General features: G+C 43.8%; 1 protein-coding gene across 1 annotated transcript in view; it reads right to left on the reverse strand.

The window, feature by feature from the left end:
• Positions 1-87: 87 nt before the first annotated feature.
• FANCM (FA complementation group M) overlaps positions 88-23,781 on the reverse strand; it is a 74,891-nt gene continuing 51,197 nt past the window's right edge. The window contains exons 14-23 of the mRNA XM_075104402.1: positions 11,850-13,785; positions 9,832-9,911; positions 9,653-9,721; positions 9,018-9,155; positions 6,182-6,338; positions 4,831-4,937; positions 3,691-4,257; positions 2,533-2,917; positions 730-1,021; positions 88-342 (exon numbers count right to left, since the gene is read on the reverse strand). Of these exons, the coding sequence (XP_074960503.1) occupies positions 195-342; positions 730-1,021; positions 2,533-2,917; positions 3,691-4,257; positions 4,831-4,937; positions 6,182-6,338; positions 9,018-9,155; positions 9,653-9,721; positions 9,832-9,911; positions 11,850-13,785 (3,879 nt within the window). The 3' untranslated portion in view covers positions 88-194. The remainder of the gene's footprint in view (positions 343-729; positions 1,022-2,532; positions 2,918-3,690; positions 4,258-4,830; positions 4,938-6,181; positions 6,339-9,017; positions 9,156-9,652; positions 9,722-9,831; positions 9,912-11,849; positions 13,786-23,781) is intronic.

Below are 23,781 nucleotides of genomic sequence, written 5' to 3' on the forward strand. Positions count from 1 at the left end.
TCTGGGGATGTGGGGGCGAGCGTCGCAGACGGGCCCAGCCTCGTGCTCGGTGACAGGCAGGAGCGGCTGTACCACGCCAGAAGCCTCTGACGTTTCTGCAAGGATTTATTTACATATTTTACAGTGAATCAAAACTCAATAAAGTGCAATTAAAAGAAAACAGCCCTGGGTTCCGAAACCAAGTTTCACTCCCCTCAGCTGTGGGCAGCCGCGTTGCCTCTCCCCCTGGCGCAGAGGTTCTCGGGCAGCATCTGCACATCAAAACCGTGGTGGAGGTAGCAGTAGATCTCCTCCGCCTTCTGCGGGCTGACGTGGGCGCTGGCAGCGATGTCCCGCGGGGAGCTGCGAGAGACAAAGGGCAAACCGCCAGTGGCCAGAAGAAGAAGCGAGCGAGAGGGACGCCAGGAGCTGCTGGCGGTCGCCTCGCTGAGAGCACACACTGAGCAAACCGGGGAGAGGTGCAGAGAAGACAGACTGCTGTGAATGGGGAAAGGAAGAGGTAGGGCAGCGGGAGGGGTGGTGGGAGCGGAGCCCGTGTCGCTGCCTGGGCCTGCTCGGCTCGAGGGGACTGAGAAATGTGTACAGACCAGGACTGATACGGAGACAGGAAAGCGCCTTCCAGTAAGAGAAAGGATCTGGGAGCAAGCACCCCAGCAGCAGGCGCCCGACGAGACAGGAGCAAAAGCAAAGTCAGGCCCCGGAGCATTTGCCGCACATCTCTGCTGTTACCTGTTTGCCATCTTCTTCACGGAGCCAAAGTGATGGCACATATTGAGGGCAGCCACGTAGCTGAGGTTCGGAATGCTCAAGTAGAAGTTGAGCATTTCCCGTTTGTGACCCTCCACCTCCGTTGGCACACAAATGGCGGCATTTTTTCTTTGCTCCACCAGAGCCAGGTCTTTCAGCAAACCGGCAGTTTCCTCTTGGCAAGAGCTAAAAAGAATGCGGATGCCAGCCTGGACCAAGGCTGAGAGCACACCATCGTAGTACTGCGTCCTCTGGAAAAACCGTGACGTTTCTCCTGCAGCGTTAAAATACAGAAAACTCAGTGAGTTTGAAGTGCTAAAATTACTGTGAAAAGTCTAATACGAATCACTCGCAAAGCAAAAACGGCTCAAAGATCCCCTGCTTTGAGAACACACAACCGAAAACAAGATGAAGGAAAACGGCCCCAGGAAGGGAGGCAGGAGGGGTCACAGGAGCAGGATGTACTTGGGTATTTCAGAGGTGGGGTTCAGGAATTAACACTGAACTTGCAAATGAAATGTCATTAGGAGAGGACTGGGAGGAACACGTGGTAAGTGACGAACAACAGGGCAGACCAAATCAGAAGAGGGTTGGTGAAAGCTACAAAAGTAAGAACACACTTGAACGCTGTCCAACAAGAAACGGGCAGCTCTCCGGAAACAGCGTAATGAGTAAAACTGGACAAAACCAATGAAAATGAATGGTGCCTTCGCAGCGAGGTAAAAAGGCAGCTCAAATCCAATCCACTTATCTACAGCCCCTGCGGAGAAGCTACATCTTCAGTGACCAATTCTATTATTGTTTCCATATCTGAACCATCAATAAATTAGATTTCTGTCACAAAAACAAAGCTGCATCCACAATAATTTGATTTCTATAGTGGAGTTTTATATCCCAGAACGTCTGTAATTTAACTGGAGCTGTGAGCTCTAGTTATGTCTTCTGTGAAGCAGGTGCAAGCAAGATCTCTCGGTTATTGTCTAGATGGTGCTGAGCCTTAGTAAAATTGTTTGATGGCATAATTTGGATCTCAGGATAACAGCAAATGGCTTGGCCAAATTATCTAAATTAAAGAAATAGCCTTGTTTAATCAAGTCCGGAGGCGTCTTTGAGACTCCTCTTTTCTGTGCTGCGTGACACGAGGCAGTAGGTCAAACACAGCCTTTCCAAAGTAACTCTTGGTAGGAGCACTCTTTTTGGCTTCTCTCTTTTCTTTCGCCTGCTGAGGCAGCAGCCGTTACGTGGTTTGGTCTCTACAATTCGGAGGTAACGACATGTGGGCCGGCGTGCTCAGCCTGGCTACCGCTCTCGCTGGTTCTAACCCGTGAGTTTCCCCCTGTGGTTCCGCAATGCCACGCATTAGGGCACTGCTAGAAAAAACATATTTCTCTCGAGCCGGCTATTATTTCCGTGCTGAGCATAGGTAGGCTTGTGCTTGTTCCTTCTGTGTTGAAATCCGTCTTGAAGCTGGGTTTCTTTTGCGCCTATTAGTATGGGCAGTTAATAACGTTTGCGTTAACGTGCCTTCCCCTGCCTCAGTAACCAGTAAGCAGTGTACCCCTCTGGATCCAGTTGTGTATCTCTGCCCAGATTAAATGGCCCTCAAAAGCAAAACAAGTTTTAGTGTTCAGCTGGTGACCTTATTAATGTAATACTCCTGCAGAGACTAACGTACAGGTTTTCAATCCCCATTCCGTCCCGCACGATACACGAAGCCAGCGTGGCCAGCGCAAGCCTTGGGCAGACCAGCGCGGCCCCACGGTGCCCCCGCCTGGGAACACCTACCTGTCTTAATCCTGTCCTTTTCCACGATCACGCATATTCTCTGAAACATGCTCTGCAGGTGCTGGATCCGCTGGGTGACTTTATTTCTGTTCACGGAGTTCAGTAATTCTGACAGAAATTTCCTTTCCACGGCCATGCAGTTGCTCACGATGTAATCGCTGCTGCTCAGCGAGCAAACCTGCACCTTCACGCCATGAACCGCCTTCAAGGAAGAAATCACCTCTGCTCCAGAGGAGATCTCACGGCTGTCTACCAGAATGCAGAGCGGAGGCTTTTTCTCCAGAGGGTCACGGGAGGACAGAGCCGTAGCTGAAGAGGGGTTTGCGGAAGCAGAACAAGGCGGAACTGAAGTGCTCCTACCGGTGTTCTTCAAAGAACTTCCCACCTGTAAATGTTGAAAAACCACACAGTGTTTCCAGGAGATCATGGAAGCATAAGGCCAAGAACAATTAAAAAAAACAACAGTTTTCAAATACTGATGCTTAACAGATACGCTTTGTTCAACCTTTTTTTTTTTTAAAATACAATTAATAAAATCTTGGGGAAAAAAGGTATTTTTTGATATTGCAATTGTAAAACATTAACACTTTCAGATTAACACTTTAATCCCCGATAAACAATCTCCCAAATTAGTTGATGTAAATATTTAGCAGCTTAAATGACAAAAACAGGCAGCCTTCACTAATGAGTTCAATAAAAACTGAATACTGTAGAGGGTACAGGTCAGGCAGAAAAGTGTAAGAGATCAGGAATCCAACCTCTGGCTATGAAGGGTCTTAATTTAGGACAGTGAACAAGTATTTTATAACTACGAAACCCAAATTATCAGTGGACACTCGACTGAAATCGATCCATACTCCCCCACGACTGTCAGACTCGAGGCAGTGCCTAATCCACAGTTGCTACGGGTCAGCTGCTGAGACACTCCCCAAGTTATCCTGCGAGTGCTGAAGCTCCCGATGTCACAGGAGAGCGCGACGACGTGAAGCAGTACAAGCAGAACGGCCCTGCTCCTCCCCTGCCAGAAGCACGCTCGCTATAGCGGCTGTATGGCCGACAGCCCTCAAAACAACAGCGCAACAGGACAGGTTGCCACTGCGTGGGGTTCTTTAACAAACATGAGGTGAGAGGAATTCCTTGTTTTGAATTAACACCGACCTCAGCGGGAGCCTGGAGATCCTCCTTCCCCAAATCAGAGCTAGCGACAGCTAGTGGAAGGCGTGTGCTCCTGACTTGATGGTCTGGGTGAAAATCCAGCCTTTCAGACACCGAAGCTTTCAAGCTGAGAAGCATCTTGCTCTTACTCTCCACAGACTGATGAACACCGATGTCCCCAGCAATTGTTCTGTGCTGCGCAGAAGAGGCGGAAGGCAATGACGTGGGTGACTTCGCACTTTCCTGTTCTGCCCCGAGACAGTCTGTTTTCATGGGCCTCTCATTGCTAACACCTGTTTCTTCCCCGCTGGAATCACTGAGGACGATAATTCGGGATGGTTTCTTCTTTTGCACTGTGCCAGAGTAGTTCTCTTCCATCCTGGCCTCGTTTAATTTTCTCCTGCGGCGAGTGAGGTAGTGTTTTCTTCCACTAGTAAAACTCTCATTATTTAGGAGATCAAAATTAACGCACACTTCCTCCTCACTAGATTCACTTTTTCTGCAAGTTTCCTCTTCCCCCTCTCCAACACAGAAACTGTCTTCTGCATAAGTCTGGTCTTGCTCAGGAATCTGTTGGGGGGGAAAAACCAAACCCAATGAGTTTCAAAGCACCGTAATGATTTTGCTCCTCGGTAAACGCGCTTTGCTGCCCCAATCCATCCTACGCACAAGCACTGCGGGGCCGAGGGCCTTCTCACACCTCCCAAAGCCTCCCCTGCTGAATATGCTCTGCAGCTCCCGAGCTGCTTCCCGGGAGGGCCCTACGCACGCGTGGCTGTGTCGGGAACAAGCGTACACGCGGATGAGCCCCATGATTCATCACCAGAAAGCTTTTATTGGGACTGTGAATTGTAGTATCACGACAGAAGCGAGACTCGCTCGCTAATACGACTATCGAACAGGTTGGAATTACAGACAGGAATATCTCCGTTGTGTGTCTCCGCAGAGGTGGAAGGACTCTGCTCGCTTTCACTTAAAAATCAAAATGAAGTGAAAAGTCTTTGCTAGAACGTATTATTTATCAACATTAGGCTGCAAACTACACTTCAAAGGAGGATTAGAACCTAGATACGGTCACAGTCGTATTTCGCAAGGAACCCGCAATCGGAATTTCACAAGGATGGGAGGTATTTCATTTCGTACCTGTGAGAAAATTGCCGTGTCGTTGAATTCACGATGAACCATTTTGTATCTATTGCCAAGAGCTGGACTACGCACAGATTTCAGATAAACTCTTTTCATCTCACAGTCTGGATAAAAACAAGAAGATAGAAGAGAATACAGTGTTATTAAGGATATAATTTTAAATTCATTATTGTTATGTTGTGTTTTCAATATTAAGTAATTCCTTTCTAGTCTCCCAATACCCTGTATTTCACAAAATAAAAATTTGAAATTCCCAGACACCTCTGAAAATCCCAAAGCCAAGGGCTAGGCCTACCCAGCTTGCCTAGACTGGGTATTAGGAAAAACGCCTTCCCTGCCAGAGTGGTCGGGCCCTGGCACAGGCTGCCCAGAGAGGTGGGGGAGTCACCGTCCCTGGGGGGGTTCAAACACTGTGCAGACGTGGCACTTGGGGACATGGTTTAGGAGGCCTGGGGGTGTTGGGGTGGGGTTGGACTTGATGATCCTAGAGGTCTTGTCTTTCCAACCTTAATGATTCTATGATTCTATTCTATAGCATTTTACTGCCTACAGCCTAGTTTGCCAAGCAGGTGAGCAGGGATAAGGGCAATGTTAACTACAGGAAACCCAAATTACTCAGTTTTCCGTGTTGCAAGTCCCCCCCAAAACAGACACAACCGATTTCACAGGCTGTATGAGAAAGGATGTGTTTACTGAAGCCCACACAGCATCTTACAGGGAACAACCCACAATTTCAGTGGAGAAAGAAAATCCTCAGTAACACCTGGGAATCTTAAATGGCAATAAGACGATTCCATCATGCAAATATCCCAGGCAAAGACAAGGCTCATAAGCACTGGGGTAAGTAAACCATCCTGGCCAAAAAACAGCATTACCTTCTCAGCTCTGTCAGCGTCAACGCTGTGATTTTATCTTTATCATTCATATCGTTATTTCATATCATATTTTAGGTCTCTCTGTAACAGAAGACCTGAAAGATTCAGAAATTTCTACGTGCAATTGAAAATCGTGTTCCTGTTCAGTCATAAGGGGGGGGGGGGGGGGTCGACCCTCAGCAAGAGGCGATCTCCTGCCCCACAATCCTCGAAGAACAGGCTCCAGCCTGCCCAAAGCTATTGCACGGCAGAGGCTCCAGGGAGGAGCTTACTACATAAGAAACCCATGCGAATACAAACAGAAAAGGTCCAGACAGATAACGGAAAGCCCCAGGTTTACCACAGCCGAGGAGGTTACTGCTCACTAGCTAACGCATGCTGACACATCAGCTGACGGGTTGGCCATGCCTATCATACATCATTTGCTAAGCAACACCCCTTAGCTTAAAACCATCACAGCTCTCCTCATTCACCGTTTAACGCTTGCGTGACCTCTACATCATCGTTCAGGAACTGAGCGAGCGAAGAGTTCAGCTTGTCCTCTGCATCATCGCTCTCGTCGGATGAAACACCGTCTGCATCTTGCTGGGACAGCTCAGCTTCTTCATCTAAAAACTGTCTCGCTGCATTCTAGAAGTGAAAAAAATCCACACAAAATCTGAGTTAGAAGGTGGCTCCCAATTGCCTAATGTTACGTATTAGACCTCCGATTAAACCAGTTCATGGCTTCAGAACATCAGCTACTCAGACAACCACGGATATTAGGCTTCTGGCTTTGAAAATAGAACGCATCAGAGGGAACAGAGGTAAAGAACACGCGGATCAGTGAAATACACGGCAGCGCACAGACGTCTGTCCCACCAGCTCAGAAGGCGGAGGCCGGACTGCATTTCAAAGCGCCGGCCAAAGGTAACGACAGTGCGCAGCACTGTCTGCACCCAGACCAGGTAATAGTACGGGCAGAACTTACTAACCGTTGTAGCGAAGCTACCCAAAAATATCAGGTTGTTTTGTAACCAATGAATCTAGTTTTATCCATTTTATTCGCTTTCGAAAATCTGTTTTGATTTTGAAGGGCTGGATTACTCTGACCCCAAGTCCACTCGAAACTTCAGATACAGACTTCGGGCGGGTTTGCCCTTTCCTCTTTAGGATTTAGGATTAATTGTTTCATGAATTCATCACACAGTGCGACTCATTATTGAGAAAATGCTTGTCTTTCAGGGAAGATGAGGCACTTCACATGTGAGCTGCAGCCCAGGAGACACGATAACAACCCTGGTACTGAGTTCCCTTGAAAACAGACAACAGAACATTCACAACAAAGTACATGGAAACAAAACAAATTAATTCAGAGAGATGTTTTGTCAGAGATACTTTATATTAAGGTAACTTTCACTTATCATTTCAGCTATAAAGTACTAAAATAAAAGATAGGGGGAAAAAAAAACTCAAATCCCATTATGTCTCCCAATTACTCCAAAAGAATGATTTGTTTGCCTTCAAAATACCTTGAATTAAAAGCACAACGCTGCAAATTTCACTTTGGTGCATGAAAGACTATGGCAGCTTGTGCTACAATAAGTGACATCGCTGATTTTCATACTTTCCTAAGTCTTTTAATTATTTGCTTACACCAATTAGTAAGCCTGAATGACAGACATTATTAATAGTTCCTTTCTAGAACAGTTTTGATTATTCTGAAACACACTGGAGGTCACCTGTTTACAGGAAAGAACTCTCGATGCTATTGCCAATTAGTCTTAATCCTTCTTACTTGCAAAGGACCATGGAGAGGACAAACCCTGCGGTGTGAAAAGCACCGAGACACCAGAAACTGACAGTCAAGAGCCTGGTCACGCTTGGGGAACAGTAAGTTACCGGGTTCTTAAATTATTTACTGAATCTTTGAATTCAGCACCAGTGGCTATTTTGGTCACCTTGGGCTTCTCACAGACTCCGTTAAGCTAACTGCAGAGCTTGGCTGCACTTACAGCTCCATTCCCTGCACTTCTGACACAACACCCTAACTGGCGGTGGACTCATCAGAATAATTTTAATGTCTTGGATCTGCTGTGGATCTGGAATTCTGACATGTTCATCACCATGAATGTTTAGGTAAGATGATACATGAAGGCAGAGTAGAACTTCCTAAGCATACAGGGGACACACTCTCTTTCCATGAGCCTTTTGGTCTCACATCAAAAAAGTGTTTAAATAAAATTGAAACCTCTTTTTTTAATCTACTTAGTTCTTTGTATTCCAGAACATAAAATACTGAGGCTATAGGGAAGTGTCCATAATGAAGATTATCTTTGAAACAGTAATTTCTGCCTGGTGGAACCACATCCGTGTGTATTTAAGAGCTTTTCAACTTGCTATGAATATATGGTTCTGGCCCCTCGTCCTCTCCTGCATCCATCCCTGCAGTGGCAGATTAAAGTGTGAAATACTAAGTTCTGATTTAAGCTTTGGGGTCGAGGGACCATTGCTGTTGTAAGATGTTCAAAGCCGACACCGTTGGAGCAGGCAATAAATCCATATGATCAAATGCCCTAACAGTGTAAGTTCTGGACAAGTACCTGAGCTTCCTGAGTCTGACTAAGCTTTGAGTATCTCCTATGTGTAATGTAAATCGTTAGTTTGCTTCAGACCATGACTATGCAGGGCCCTGCAGCTTCCTCTGAAAGCCAGGCAATGGACATGAGGGTTAAGGTCATTATCCAGTCTTCTGAGATTTCATCTCAAGGGTTTGCAACAGACTTGTGCGAAACTGCTATGAGCCTCGACCCTCCTAAATGATGTCTTAAAAACAAACACCTGCCCAGCTGCATGCCTACTATAATACAGTTATATTGCGAGACCCTACAAAGGACATAAAATAGACAGAAGCTCCGTTTTTCAGGCCATAAAATACACACAAGCTCCAGAACGAGTGACTCAACGACACAGTAAATTTTCATCCTAAGTATGTGAAATGAGTGCTCAGCATTTCTGGCATTTTCATTTGTTTTTAAAGATTTAAATACAGGCACATTAGAAAATATTTTAAGTTCATTCCTGCAGTTTGAACAGAAAGCAGAATCTCAGTGCCTTGCTGTCTCTTTTTTTTGTTTGTTTTTGTTCGGTACCACGTGCCACCTGTGTTCAAGGAAGCATTCTTCCGCACTAGGGTTTGCCACGGTGCAAACGTGCGCTGCCACACACACACCCCCCCCCAAAGCACAGCCATGACCTCTGCTGCAGCTCCAGTGCAAACGGCTCCAAATGTGGCCTTCAGCGCACTGAGAGGCACGGAACGTCACGTACCTTGTACCTAAAACTGCTCTTGACCTTTTGGCGCTTCGTACTTCTCGGCTGTTTCTGGTTACAGGGTGCCGAGCTGCTCTTCGTGGTCCTGCTTGAGTTGTTGTGGAAATCCGCGCTGTCATCACTGGACACGTCAGACTAGAGGGACACGTCACAAACACGCCAATAAATAAGACTGAAGCAAGCAATACTTTAATTACACAGTCATCCTTCAACATCTGGGGGTTTTAAGCAATACCTGATTATTTGTGAATGACACTAATCATCTTATTGAATACAAAAGGAACGAGGAAATGTTATTTGGGAGAAAAATCAAGTCAAATGTGACATGAACTTTTTTTTTCATTCAAAGCTTTGTGAAGAAAAGGTTATTTTACTGCCTTTCACAAAGGGAGAGGCTCGGCTCTCCTGCCTATAACAATAATTCACAGCCAGACAAGTACAAAGTCATCTTTGGAGACCTCGGGAAAGAACTGAAGGAAAGCAACTACATTCTAATATGCCTTAGGTCAGCTGGAATAAGATATTTTTAATAACACTTGCCTACTGCCTGGATCAAAGGTAAATGTTTAAACATGTACTCCATAAATGAGCTTGCATTATCTCCCTTCGGCCTCACCAAAGCATGTACTAACCATGTTAAGTGGGTGTCGACGTTTTCTGATGGCACGAATCGGCGACTCAAAATCACTCTCGCTCAGAACCTGTGTAAACAGAAATAAGTGTAATTGCAAAGAGGATTTTTGTTTTGGTGTTTGTCATTTTGCTTCTCTTGTCTTCCTCTCCCCCCGCTCCCCTTTTTTCCAAGACTCACACCAGGAGACTCCAAAACATTCTTTTTTTTCCTGTTTTTTCTCTGGAAAACAATCTCTTCTTCACTCTCACTGCTGGCTCCTGCAGAAAAAGTAGTAAACAACATTCACAAGAAAATGCATTGTTCACAACACAATATTGCTATAACTGAGCAATCAAAATCTGTCTCTTTCATAGAAGTACCTCCAAAGGAGATTACTTATTGATCTATGTGGCAAATATTGTTCTCTTTAGCCTTGTTAATCAAAATAAATAATCTCCAGCTGAGATGTACAATAAATCCTACCTCCCTGGAGAGTCTCTGCAGGGAAGCGATTACCCCAGGCAGTACAGATACAGAAAAAGGGAGGTGAAAAATGAAACCAAGAGAAGAAGCCCTGAAAAGTTGAGGAAGAGTTACACTTCTGGAAGCATTCTGTAATACATACCCCTCTGGGTGCACTGAAACAAAACCAGAACTTGCTGGAAACTCCTCTTTCCAATTCCTTTTCAAACAAGTGCAGCTTTTTTTGTTTTTACAAAGGACTGCCTTGATGAAAGACATGCTATTCCTTCACATTCTGCACGACGAAGCTCCAGCGCTGACAGAGACCCTGCCTGAGTGCAACAGGCACGCCACCTCTGGTAACATCCTTCCTACCCCAAAGCAGGCTCGACACTAACCGCAGCTACCGCATTCTAGCGTATTTTTAACTCTGTTCTAAAGGAGTATGGCAGGAGAGGGCGGGATGGAGAGTTGGCTCTGGCTAAATCACTCAAAGGTTTGAACTTCTTTAAGGAAAAGCACAAAATTCCCAAACATTCCACTTCTAAAATAACATAATTAAACCCCAATAACTATCATTTCAACAGCACACACTCTCCGGGGAGGTTTTCAAGACCTGACAGGACAAAGCCCCTTAACAATCTGATCCAGGTTCAGTGTTAACCCTGCAATTCTAAAACAGCATTTTGTTTCCTTTTGTAGTTTTGTTTTTGGTGTGGGTTTTTTCTTTGTTTGGTTTTGGTTTTTTTTTTATAAAATAGATTACAATTTTTGAATTCAGCAAACTAACGTATCAGTTTGAAGATATCATGATTCAGGAAGAAAGGTATCATTCAACAGTCAATCACCTTTGGAAAATAGGATGACTATCACACAAATTCAAAGAGAAGGAAAAAAAGACTCTTAAAGCACCAAAGGGACTGTTTACGCTTTGTTTCAATGTTTAAGGACAGTAACAAAACCATTCAGAAAAACTCAATGTGCCCTACAAATCAGAGCGAGTGCTAGTAAGCCCGAATTATTCTGCAAGTAATTCAGGGTTATTCAGAGATAAACACAACAAAGGGTGTGAATATGACCCATAAGTGACCTATGAGTGAAGAATGACCGTCACTTATATACTGGCAATATTTGAATATTAATTTTTTTTATGGTATATTGATCCTAAAGCAGAAAAAGAAAAAGGGAGAGAGAAGGGAGAAAATAAAAAAACTAGAACGGAGCCTACAAACAGCCACTATTTTTAAGACAATCCAGGTTTGTGCTGAGGTTATAATCAGCAAATTATGCAACTAAACTGAAAGAAATCCACCAGCAGAGTTTCTGCTCCTCAGGAACAATGACAGGAAAATATGAAGGCACAGATTCAGGGATTGAAGTGCAACAGATCCATATGATTACGAGTTAGGCACTGAGAGGATTAAGAAAGGCCTTTATAGGCAGCTATAGCTCACACAGTTATGTCTCTCACGGTTGCACTGTTAGCACTTGTGAAGAGATACGAGAGGTTTAATTCCAAGTACTTCCTCCAATGTGCACGTGCATGCATCCGCCTCAAATGGCTGAGCTCGTACGCAGGGTTGAGGCTCTGGAAAGTCTCCCCATTGAGCCAGCTTCTAGTATTATAACCATTATTCCCATTCACCCTTCCCACCTAAGTCATAAAACCAAATTGAGGATCGAACAGATACTGGATTCTACGTTATTTATTTAAACACAAAGGTATTAACTGACTGTACCACTGAAATCCCTACCTTCAGCAGGAAACACACGTGAACTACGAAGGTTGGTGTCTTCCAGGTTTTCAGTTCTTTCTAAAGGGGAATCAAGCGCATCCATGGCTGAACTCCCAAAGTTCTGCCTACGTGGGCTTGTCTTGTCTTTAGCTGCAAGAGGCGCCTCTGGAATTTGCTCCCTGGTGCTAGAGGAGATATTCACAGGAATTCTTTTGACAGCTTCAATATTGTTAAACTTTCTACTTGTTGGGGTAGAAAGTGCAGAAGCCAAAGCTTCAGGTGATCCAATTCCTGTTCTCCTGTTTCCCGACTTCAAGAAAGGCACTGCAGTGGTAGCATCCTCAGCCCCTTCTCTATCATTCTTGCTCCTACTCTGGAATGGCAAAGGTATGGAAATGTCTCTCCTCTCCAGATTTCGGCAATCCCGTCGTGGTGACGTTTCAACTCTGGAGCTATTCAGTAATTTTTTTTTATCGCCAATGGATTTAACATCCACATGACTCCCTGAGGCACCATTTAATTCTCTGGTATTACTAGTACTTAGAGCTTCATTCTTGCACTCTTCAATGGAAAATCCCAGATCAAAGTTAACAGAAAACAGTTCTTGAGAACAGTCATAAAGATCATCATCATCCAGAAAGTGCTCAGTCACACTAATATCACCTGACATTTCTGCAGTTGTGGCTTTACCGCTCGTTGGCTGCTCCTTGCAGGCTTTGTCAGCGTTCACGCAGCGCACCTCGGAGGGAGCCCACTCGGAGCCTCGCTCTGCAACTGGCAGAACACCACTCTCACCTGAAAAACTTCCATTACTTGTGTCATAAATGTGGTCATCTTCAAACAAATGTACACTCTTCTCTTCATCGATTATCACATTTTTCTTGTTCACGTCAAGATCTTTATCTTCTCGAACAAAATACCTATTTGAAGGGTTATTTGTCAGAGCGTGATTTATTGTTGGAGTCTGCTTTTGAATTTCAGTGAATTCTTCATTCTCAAACAGACTATCAAAGCTCTCGTTCCAGTGAAGTTCCTCCTTGGCTTTAACAACAGCCGTCTCGGAAGATGGTACAGTTTTTGGAAAATGGGTACTTGCAGAAGCACACAAGTCGCTGGTGACTTTCAGTTCAGGATTTTCAAAGAGCAGCAGCGAACGATCGACTTCTGAGGACTCAGGAAAGACCTTGTCCTGCAGCCTTTCTGAATAATGACCAGAAATAGCTTTTTGAAAAGGACATATTGTTTCTTCATTTCTCATCACGTTTTCAAAATCATAAAGTTTATTCAAAGAGGGAGGAGATTGTGATAGAAGCCTTTTCACATTGGAAAGCATTTGTTTTAACGAAGAAGGCTCCTCGGATGGTCTCACAAGCGCAAATGAATCCACGTATGATTCAGGAAGATAAAATAAGTCAGAGGACACAGGTGACTTCTCATCCGTGAAGCTACTGTAACCTGAATCTGCGTGGTTTGTCCCCAGTGACTTACAAGCTTTATCTACAGTTTTGTATTCCTTTATTGCTGTACTTTCATGAATTATAGTACTTTCACTGTTGTCACAGAGGTCAATGAATTCATTTAGGTCAAATGTCACCTCTAGTTCCTCATCCTTTTCACTGCCCTGGTCAGAATTTTCAACCAGAGCAAGCCTTTTTGCTGAGTAAGAGGCCGAAGTATTAGTATCTGTAGGCAACACGGACACTTCCAAATTTAATCCAGAAGTTCTTTTGTGAGTCTTTGTTATTTTAAACGTGGAAGAGAATTCGCTCCCATTATCACTCGTATCAGGTAAAAATGGTTTTACTTTTGATCTGTGCGCCATGCCTTTTCTAGATGAGCATGCTTGCTGATCAGATGTGGAGTTGGTCATGGAAAGATGACTTTTATTCCTTTGAACATTAATGTCTTCAATTCGTAAGTGGGGCTTAATCTCCAGTTCATAGCTGCACTCTCCCTGGTGACAAACAGAGTGGCATATTTACTGTAAGTACATACAGACGTACAAGGACCTGACGTAATGATAACTAAAACAAGTGACAAAGATTTTCATACTCCTAAAGTTTATTAGAAAGGGGTGGGGGAAAAAAAACCAAAAGGAAAGTGCTTTGCATTTAAAGTCAGAACTTTCAAACAAAAAGTTCGCTGGCAGCTTAACTGCAATTCCATGCGCGGGTAGTCAAGCCTGAATGTTTTAGAAAGACCAAGAGACACCATGCATAAATAAAGGTGGCATTTAACAGAGCAAGAAATGCGCAGTGTTCTGCACCGAGCAGCTGTGCTGTGGAGTTAAGATGCAGTTCTCGGAACATTAACGGCAAGCAACTTCCCTTAGCTAATAAAATGTGCAGGGCATTATGTCCTCAGACAGGCTAGGGCTTACAGGCTGTGGTTGTGGGAGGACTAGCAAATTGGGAAAGGTGCTGAGAGCAGAAGAAACCCTTATTCAAGCACAAGCGAGCCTAGAGTTCTCTGTTCTCTTTGTACTGTTGTTTGTAATTTGGCTGTTGCCATTGATGACACATTAAGAACTTCTCACTTACATACTCTGAACTTATTTTTTTTTCACGGATGCTTATTAATCTTCTGTTCAAAAAGGCACTGACCTAGGCAACCAACTCTTTTCAAAATACACTTGAAAAAAAGCATGATAGACTTTGACATCACTCCCAGTTAGGTATCGATACAAGGGCCGCCTGGATGGAAAAGCTATTTATTTATTGTCCTTCTCACTCTCCATTTTAAATTAAGATTTGAAAATCTTAATGCAATCTCCCAAAGGAACAGTAAGGGTCAAATGAGGCTCCGAAAGCAACAGTTTGAAACACTCATTCAAAGTCTAAACTTGTTTGGCTAATAAAAATGAAGATTTAAGATCTAAACAGAAGGTACAATTATTTGGCAGTTCAGTCAGATGAATCCCTAGGCTTATTAATCCTGAACTTAAATTATGTACCTTTATACGTTACCTGCTTCCTATACAAGTAACATTCTCCAAAAGCCTTACCAGATATAAGTAGGAAAAAATTAAGGTCCTCATAATCCTAACCTCCTGAACCCTCCTCATTGCCCCACAGGAATGCTACTAGAGCAGTTCTGCTTCAGCTTGTGTTAGCCATACCGATATTCACTGTTCAAGCTCCAACAACATCTGCATCTTCCAGTAGCATTTCACAGCCCCCCATCCTCCTCTAGCTCTGCACAAGCACAAGCTAGACCCTTCACTCCCTGTCATATGTACCCAGGCAATGCGCAGACTCTTCTCCCACGGGCATAACCCCTGCTCTTCCTTCATAGAGAACACGCCTTCTCATTTCTTCGGCATCTGGTCTCAGGGTAATTGAGTTGCTCAGGAAGCTTCCAGAGCTGTTCTAACCAATGGCACCGTGACACCAACATGTTGACAAAACCGGGACCCCCGGGACCACCGAGGCATCTCCCCAAAGGAGGCTGTTAAGCAGTTGGAGTTTCCACAGATGGTACGCCTGGAGCTGCTGTTAAACAACCTTTTACTGCTAGGCTCCCTACGGGAGCCAGAGGAGTCAATCATGGAAAACCAGGTTTGAAAACCCCCCTGGAAAGTCATTCTACCCCGTTACACAAGGCAGAAATAACCATACCTAAAATTACTGCTACCTGGCTTGTCTAAGTGGATTCCTGAAACAGGATTCGAAGCCGTCTTCCATGCATCTGAAGACGGATCACATCCTGACACAGTTTTGGATCCTCTCTGGTTGCAGTAGATAAAGCAAACTGTCCAGTATTAATATTTTTTCGCTCTCAGTAATAACAATAACAACATCATCATCATCAACGTTATCAGTATTTAGGTTTTACCACTGATTTCATACACATGCCACAGGAAGGATGATATGCAGAATAAATAAGGAAGAATCTGTGTACAGGCTGTTTTGGGGTGGGGGCACAGCTGGTTACAAGCCCTGATCCCAACGGTGATACACCCGTGTCAGTAAAAACCTATGCAGTTTCTATACGGTCAGCACAGCAGAGCAGTAGAGCAGGGGGAGGAGGTTCAATTGCCAGAGATCCAGCTCTAAAGGGCCGTGAAACTCCTACTCCATTTCTCACTACAGAAGATGTTGCTCAGCTGCTACACCTTTGCCTAGGCTTAGGCTATCCATTTATAAACATATCCAAAGAAGCTAAGATTAGGATTTTTTTAAAAAGAGATCTCCAAGGAGCTCCCCAGCCTATACAGGCTGATTTATAAGAAGTCTTAATACCAAATACTGAAGAAAACAATTACTATGAAAGGGCTAAAAGATAATTTTGATATGTGTAGATTCTAAATAATTAGTTTCCCCTCAAGCTCAATCAAAACACAAAATCAAGCTACGGAAGTCTTTGTAGGAAATCAAAGAGCAGTAACAAACAACAATCAACACGACCTGGTCCAATTAACTTTGCAAATGTCACCTGAGGAGATTAAACCTTTGGTTGACAAGGTAACGGCGTTGATAATGATATGTTTAGATTTATGTAAGTAACAACTGGATACTACGCAATTGCATAATACGTCAATTAAAGTACGAAGCATTGTAAGAACACAACCTATGTTAAATGGATTAACGACGGATTAGCTGCCAAACCACTAAGCCTTATTGAAACAGAAGTAGGTGATGCTCTTGCCCGCCCAACACACATTTAAGAGGTGCCAGTGCAGATCGTTCTTGGCCCTAGATTGTTCTGCACTTTTTAAGTAACCCAGAGTAAAGCAATGCAAAACTAATCAAACCTGCAGGAAAAGATGAGGGTTCTGAGTAGGTAAAAGGATAATTCAAATCACAACTGGACCAGAGACAGAGCAGATAAGAGCAAATAATTTACATTTTCCTATGGCCAGACACGCAGTTGTATGTTTAGGAGAGTAAGGGGTAACAGAACCGTAGCACATCGTCCAAAGCACCTAAAGAAACTCAGGAACGAGTTCCTGAGTGGGTAACGGTGGTACATAGTCTCTTGCTTACATACCTCAGGAACTAGGTGGTGGCAAATGTGGTGCCATCATTTAATGGTTAGGGAGGAAGCTAATACGTTGCTACCCTTATATGTCCATACTGAATAAGTTAGTAGACAATATAGCAGGTAATAAAAGTACTGGATGAGTCTTCTTCAAAAGTGTCAATATTGCTTTTGAAAACAATCACCCTTACAAACCCGTTAGATTTCTTTGAAGAGACCAACAAGCAAAACCACGGAGGTGCTGCCACGCCTGCCACCCTCCCAGCTTTCTGAAAGGCTTGCAAAAACTCCCTACCAAAATCCTGAAACAAACTTAACCAGAGAAGGCAAATTAGGGAAATTTCTCACATGGATAAGTCATTGGGTACAGGACAGAAAACAGGAGCGAGGAGTTGTTACAGTGAAGAACTTCATTAGGCCACTGCATACACCCATGATTCTGGTCTAACCTGGGGGGACGGGGGAAGTCTACCAGAATTTAGCATCTAGGGCAAACTTTAGTAACCTAATTTCAGGCTTACATGGAGTTATGTAACTGTTCTACTTCAACTCAGCCGTTGGAAATACTTTCTCCCAAACAAAATACTTTCTTCCAGTGAATCTAGTTAATACTGATGGAGTGAAAGGACAGAATTATCAGTATCACATTTTAGCTCGAACGTGTACAACTTGTGAAATCTAAAATTACCTGATCAGCTCTTCTATAACCTAGCGAGCTCCAGTGTGTACCAGCTACTCAGTAAATAGGTCACGCAGGAGTAGAAAAACAGGCATCGCTGGTATATTATTGTACTAAATCAATGACCTTGCTTAGAATTACTGATTCAGTTTAAAAAGCAATAGGGTTTTTTAATATAGACAATAAAAAGGAAAAAGTAAACTTTCAATATTAAAATTTTCACTTCTAATATATAAATATATGTATATATACACAAATACACACACTGTCTTTTCTAGCATTTAAATTTAAGGCATTTAATATAAAAATTAAAATTAACCTCTCTCTCCTCATAAGCTGCTTTGGATGTACATTTTCTAAGGAGATCCAGGTATCTGCCAAAACCCTGGTAATTTTGCTACTTAAAAATGAAAGGGTAAGTGTGTGAACAGGTACAGTATAGATTCTGACAATTATAACGTCTTTAATCGAAAGCTTGGTTGAAACAGAGGCAAAAGCAGCAGAAGCAACTGCCATTGAAGTCTTTTCTGATCCAAAGCAGAACCTATTTTCAGACCTGGTTTTTTGGTTACATCTAGGGAAGAAAGGCTTTGGGGTTTTCAGCCTTCATACTGAGTGTTAAATCCCACGGAGTCAACACCGCCAATACCGTTAGTCACATGGGTATTTTTTCTGGTTAACTTACGGTTTAGCATGAATATTAACAAAAAAAATTAAGCAGTAAAGCTGCTGGTTTTCACAGAGTATTTTGCATGAGCAGGTAGAGCAGATATCAAAGCAGCATATTCCAACCTATTCGAATGTCAAGTGGTTACAATTTTTTCCTTGTAGGCAATCAGTTGATCCCTTAATACTCAGGGGAAAAACCCTTGTGTTTGCCCCCACATGTGATCCTCAACACACGGAAGACACCTTTTCTTGTCTTCTGGACAACAAAATGCAATGCCTCAAATGCTCTCAGCTGTGACCGTCCTCCCCCACACCCCACAAACACTTCTTAAGGTTTACTGATATCACCTAGGCTATAATTATTGCTTTTAATATGTTGGATATGTTAACACACACTCGCTGAGGAAGCCCTTCAATCACAATGGAAGACTTCTGGAGGATAGAGAAATCAAAGTGAGCAGTGCTTCTCCAGCTCCTCCCATCCCTGCCATTCAGGAATCCTGCTCACCTGCTTGACAAACTGGGCTGTAGGCAGTAAAATGTTATAGAATAGACTCATTAAGGTTGGAAAAGATCTCTAGGATCAGCAAGTCCAACCGTCAACCCAACACCCCCAGGCCTCCTAAACCATGCCCTGAAGTGCCACGTCTACAAGTCTTTCAAATACCCCCAGGGACGGTGACTCCCCCACCTCTCTGGGCAGCCTGTGCCAGGGCCTGACCGCTCTGGCAGGGAAGACATTTTTCCTAATATCCAATCTAAAAATAATGTCCCTCTCTGAAATGGTTTAACATACAACTATGTACTCTACAGTACTTACTAGTGCCCAGTGACGAGACTGAAGCACAAGAATGAAAGAGGACAAGTACCCACAGCTGTCAGACAAAAGCTGCTTTAACCCAGTGTGTTGCATCTGGCCAAGAATTGAGAAAAGTACAGAAATCAAGAAATTATAGAGTGCTTTTTCCCCAAAACACGTCCACATGCTCACCTAGGCTCCGTAATGTCAGCTGACACTGGCTAAAAATTATGTCTATACCAATGACCTTAATGGCAGTGGATGAACTTTTGCTAGACACAAGATATGGGCATATAACAGATTTTGACTATCATGTAATTTTTTTGTCTTTATTTTATATTCCTTTCCTGATTTCTGAAATGCTAATCCCTTTTTTGAGTAACGGTGATTATTAAACTAATGTTTACCCAAAAGTATCCAAAACAACCCCTTCCTGGCTACGGCAGCTTTCTCCTCCATTCAACTTTGAACTTGTACAGAATTTATTCAGCAGCTTTTTAGATCTTGCTCACAGGCTAATTCTTTAGGAAATTTTGTAATTCTTTACGGCCATCTTTTATCACCAAAAATCATTTTTTACTTTATCGCTTCTCCAAACCATTTACAAAAAGGTTAAACAATGTTGATGGTTGTGTGATTTCACTGCTAACCTCCCTGCCATGTGAGTACAGGCCAGGAGCTGGTTAATGAACAGGATGATGAACCCCTCCTATTCTGTGGTTGCTCAGGTTCCAGGAGAGACTCTAAGGGAAGCAACACCATCAAAACGTTTTTTTGGAAGTTCAAGTATATTATATCAGATGACCCTTAAAAATATATTTAGGTGATTCATGAAAGAAGCCTGAGGGACACAGAAACCACAATTTCCCTCTACAAAAGCTGTGATATTTCTCTTCCTAACAATGACACATTACTGATGTATCTACTAAATCTATCGCTTTTTTTGCTCTCAGGCAGCCTGCCTGGAACGAATCACAAACCCTCTCTCCTGCAGCCACCCGACACCGTTCTTCAAAACCCAAGTCAGTGCCTGACGCCTCCTGCTCCTGCGACACCCAGGCTGATCTCAGCGGCTGGGAATTCTGGAAGTTACCATCCGCTCCTGCTTAGTAGCAATTGGCTACCGGTCATTTATCTGCTTGTACTTACTTTGCTGATACTCTGATCTGAGAGGGTGTTTGGCTCTACAGCAAACACAGCTACACAATAAAAACACTCAAAAGATCCCTAAAAAGGAAGATTTATTAGCAGAATACAGGGTATGTACCCAAGCAATTATGGGAACAGGTATCATTAAAGAGGCTACAGAGGCAAGAGTGAATGTTCAAGAACATCTGAAGTGTCAGAAAACAATCTGTGGTTTAGTAACTGCTTATTTTAGAAAGCTTTCTGGCCAGAAGCGATAGCTAGTTGGTATTAGAGGTGCCTGACCTGGTCACCACAGACTGTTCTGTTATCGGACACCACAGATGGATAGGCTAAAGCCGACATTTGACTCCCTTAGCCGGGGATGTCCCTTTGCTAAGCGCTGTAGGAATATACAGGGGGAGGGGGGAAACCTACCACACTACGGGGAGACCCACAGCAATGTCCTGGACACCGATAAGTCATTTCCAGGAAAACATGCATAGCAAAACCCCCCTGAATCCCAGCGGCCGTAGTAATTTCCTAAGCTAGTTTCCATGCCAACATTAAAAACACGAGCAGCCACATGTGTATTCAAGCAGATAGCAGGACTGTTGCTTTGAAAACCAGTTTTTCAACTACAGTAGCAGTTCAGTGTTCTAAATAAATGTGATTATATTGCACTAAACTTTGTCATCAGTGCATTATCATAGTATTAAAAATAAAGTTAAAGTATTATCCCCTCTCAAAACACAGATAGTATCTTCAAAGACATTTGGGTTTAGACCAAAAGATACTTAGCTCCTGCACGAGTTCCAAGACTATACAAATGGGTTGTCAGTTTACACTTGGCACACTTACTGTAAAAGTTTTGCCAAATCACTATTCTGCAAGAGCTTAAGCAACAACCAACCAATTATTCACGCACCTAAATATTTTGACTGTTTGTGAAAAACAGCATACAACTATTCTAAATCCAGAAACCTACAAAGCTACGAAGATGCTCAGGGGCTGGAGCATCTCCCTTGGGAGGAAAGGCTGAGAGACCTGGGCTTGTTCAGCCTGGAGAAGAGAAGGCTGAGGGGGGATCTCATCAGTGCTTATAAATACCTGAAGGGTGGGTGTCAGGGGGATGGGGCCGGGCTCTTTTCAGCGGTGCCCAACGCCAGGCCAAGGGGCCACGGGCACAAGCTGGAACACGGGAAGTTCCACCTGAACATGAGGACAAACCCCTTCCCTGTGCAGGTGCCAGAGCAGGGGCACAGGCTGCCCAGGGAGGCTGTGGGGTCCCTTCCCTGGAGACATTCACCCCCCGCCTGGATGCGGCCCTGTGCCCCTGCTCTGGGTGTGCCTGCTCACGCAGGGGGTGGGATGGGATGAGCTCCAGAGGGCCCTTCCAGCCCCTGCCTTTCTGGGATTCTGTGAACCTAAATGCAATGTTACTGCACACACCCCTAAACCAATAAAATAATGATGGAACGAACCCAACAAAAGTTGGCAACAGGCATAATCGATACGTGCTCTCCTTCTCCACCGAGAGCAGGGAGGGAGATCAGGAGTGCATACATGAGCGCATACATTAGTGATACAGCCCCACAGAAGGCGGGCAGCTGCGTACGATGGTGTTGCAGATACCGTACCACAGTCCGCACGTGACGTTTCTCTTGCCCGCAGATTTAAGCTGGCAACCCTATATTAACACATACTTGATACTGGTTTTGGCTGCAAAATTATGGCACATTTTCAAAAAACTGAGATCATTTAACTTTGGTGGAAAGAATATTTTTGGCTGGTATGCCTGGACGTGTGGCACAAGGGCTACAGGAGGCTTTAACACAGCGCTGTACCAGAACACTGAGTCACCCCTAAACACAGCAGATACGCTATCTCAAATTAACACAGCTAAGCCCTTGCAGGTGCCACACACAATCTGCTCAATCCCCTTGTCCCTTTCACATGGCTGACACCCCAAAATCCTTTGCCTAATCGCTCTTACTTCTCCGTTCTCACTGTGAGCACAAAACCCCACAGGATCATTAAAACAGAAAGCAATTAAAGGCCCGAGCAATCTAAAGCAGGTCTCAATTAGCGTTCGGACACAAATCGTTTGGCAACAAGATCAGAAGAATCAATATGGCACAAAGAAACTATTTTAATTGGAGAGCTGACATTTTTGGTCCTGTGGGCTCTCCCTGGCAGCCTTGCCGTCCAAGAACAAAACAAACATCCTTCCACCTTCACACTAGGACGTATGTTCCTGTTGGGTTTTTCTGGAATAACGAACAAGCTGGGCGCCTCTGCGCAGCTTTCTTTCGAGAATCCCAAGATAGAGTATTTGCTTTGATTATCTCTTCTCTACTGCTTAAGCCAGATTCGGTGCCCAGGCAATAAATACTGTCCCACGGCTCAACCCAGCAGTTCCACAGAGGTGTTATAGTCTGCTTGTCATAAATACTGTAACTGAACGTCATGCGCTGTCTTAATTATTTGTTGCTGGCTGGGGAAGAAGTTTTGCCACACCTCAGATCAGGAATTTAACCTGAGACATACTGTTGGCAAGGAGGGTCTAAAAAAACCAAAGAAATAAATGTCATTGTCCTTATGTGAACAATTTTTCAACTTTGAATTCAGCGACTCCTGGAAAAAAGCCACAGCTTGCTGGAAACACCGTGTTTTCCCCCCAGAATATGTCCGATTTAAAATTTCAAAATCAGGGAAAGCCTTTTCAGGTCCTTTGGAATTTTAGGGTACCCTGGGAGCATTTTCCCTGCTGTCAGGCATGTCATCCCATGAACCCTTCGAGGCAACCTAAGACAGGTGAGAAATGGCAGGTGATTTCAGTGGCAGTTGTTCCAGGTTTACCTCCTGAACGCTGCCACCCAAGGTGTTCGGTATCAGAGATGACCTGAGTGAAAAAGAGAGACAACCCTTCTAATGGGAGTCTTTGGGTTTTCTTTTGCCTTTCTAGGGCAAATCCTTGCTCTGACTACAGCTCATGTTGCCCGCTTTGAAGTGGGAAATAGACGCTCCCACATTTGACAATGTTACAACTTTTTAAAAGTCATTAAGAATTGCCTACCTCCCGAAAAAAGACGCACTTCTGTATCTCCTGTCACTTACCCTCAGAAACTCGGACAAGTATCATTTCACTGAAAATGATTACTTGGCCCTGACCTTGTTTCCAAACAGCAGTTTAATTTTCAAAAACGCTTAAAAGCTATTGAATTATTTTGCATAAGGACAGCATGATTTGTTACCGTGTCACACAAAAAATCCCTGCTCAGAGCTAGGAGCAAATCCAATCCCATCTGCCCAGTTCTTGTTGCTGTAGAGAAAAAGCTACAGGCATTAAAGGCTTTTCTGCAGTGGATGTGCCTGTCGCAGGGTTCGTATCTGGGATTTCTTTTTTACTTTCTTTTCATTGTGCCAACATTTAAGAGCATATACATACAGTTTCACATACAAACACCTTCATATACAAACACTTTCACTTCACCTATTTAAAAATATCTAAGCCTTTTAATTGACTTTTTAAATGTGTTATGCAAAACACAACTGCATAGGAGGTTTCTTGGAATCACTGAATGCGTACAAGAAAGGAAAGCTACGCGTCAGGGAATTCCTGAGCTTCCTTCCATAAGAGAAAAGAAAATGCCCATAAAGAAGACACAAATACCTCCTGAGCTGGCTTGTATTAA

This window comes from Phalacrocorax aristotelis, chromosome 9 (assembly GCF_949628215.1).
Source record: "Phalacrocorax aristotelis chromosome 9, bGulAri2.1, whole genome shotgun sequence".
NCBI classification, from domain to species: domain Eukaryota; kingdom Metazoa; phylum Chordata; class Aves; order Suliformes; family Phalacrocoracidae; genus Phalacrocorax; species Phalacrocorax aristotelis.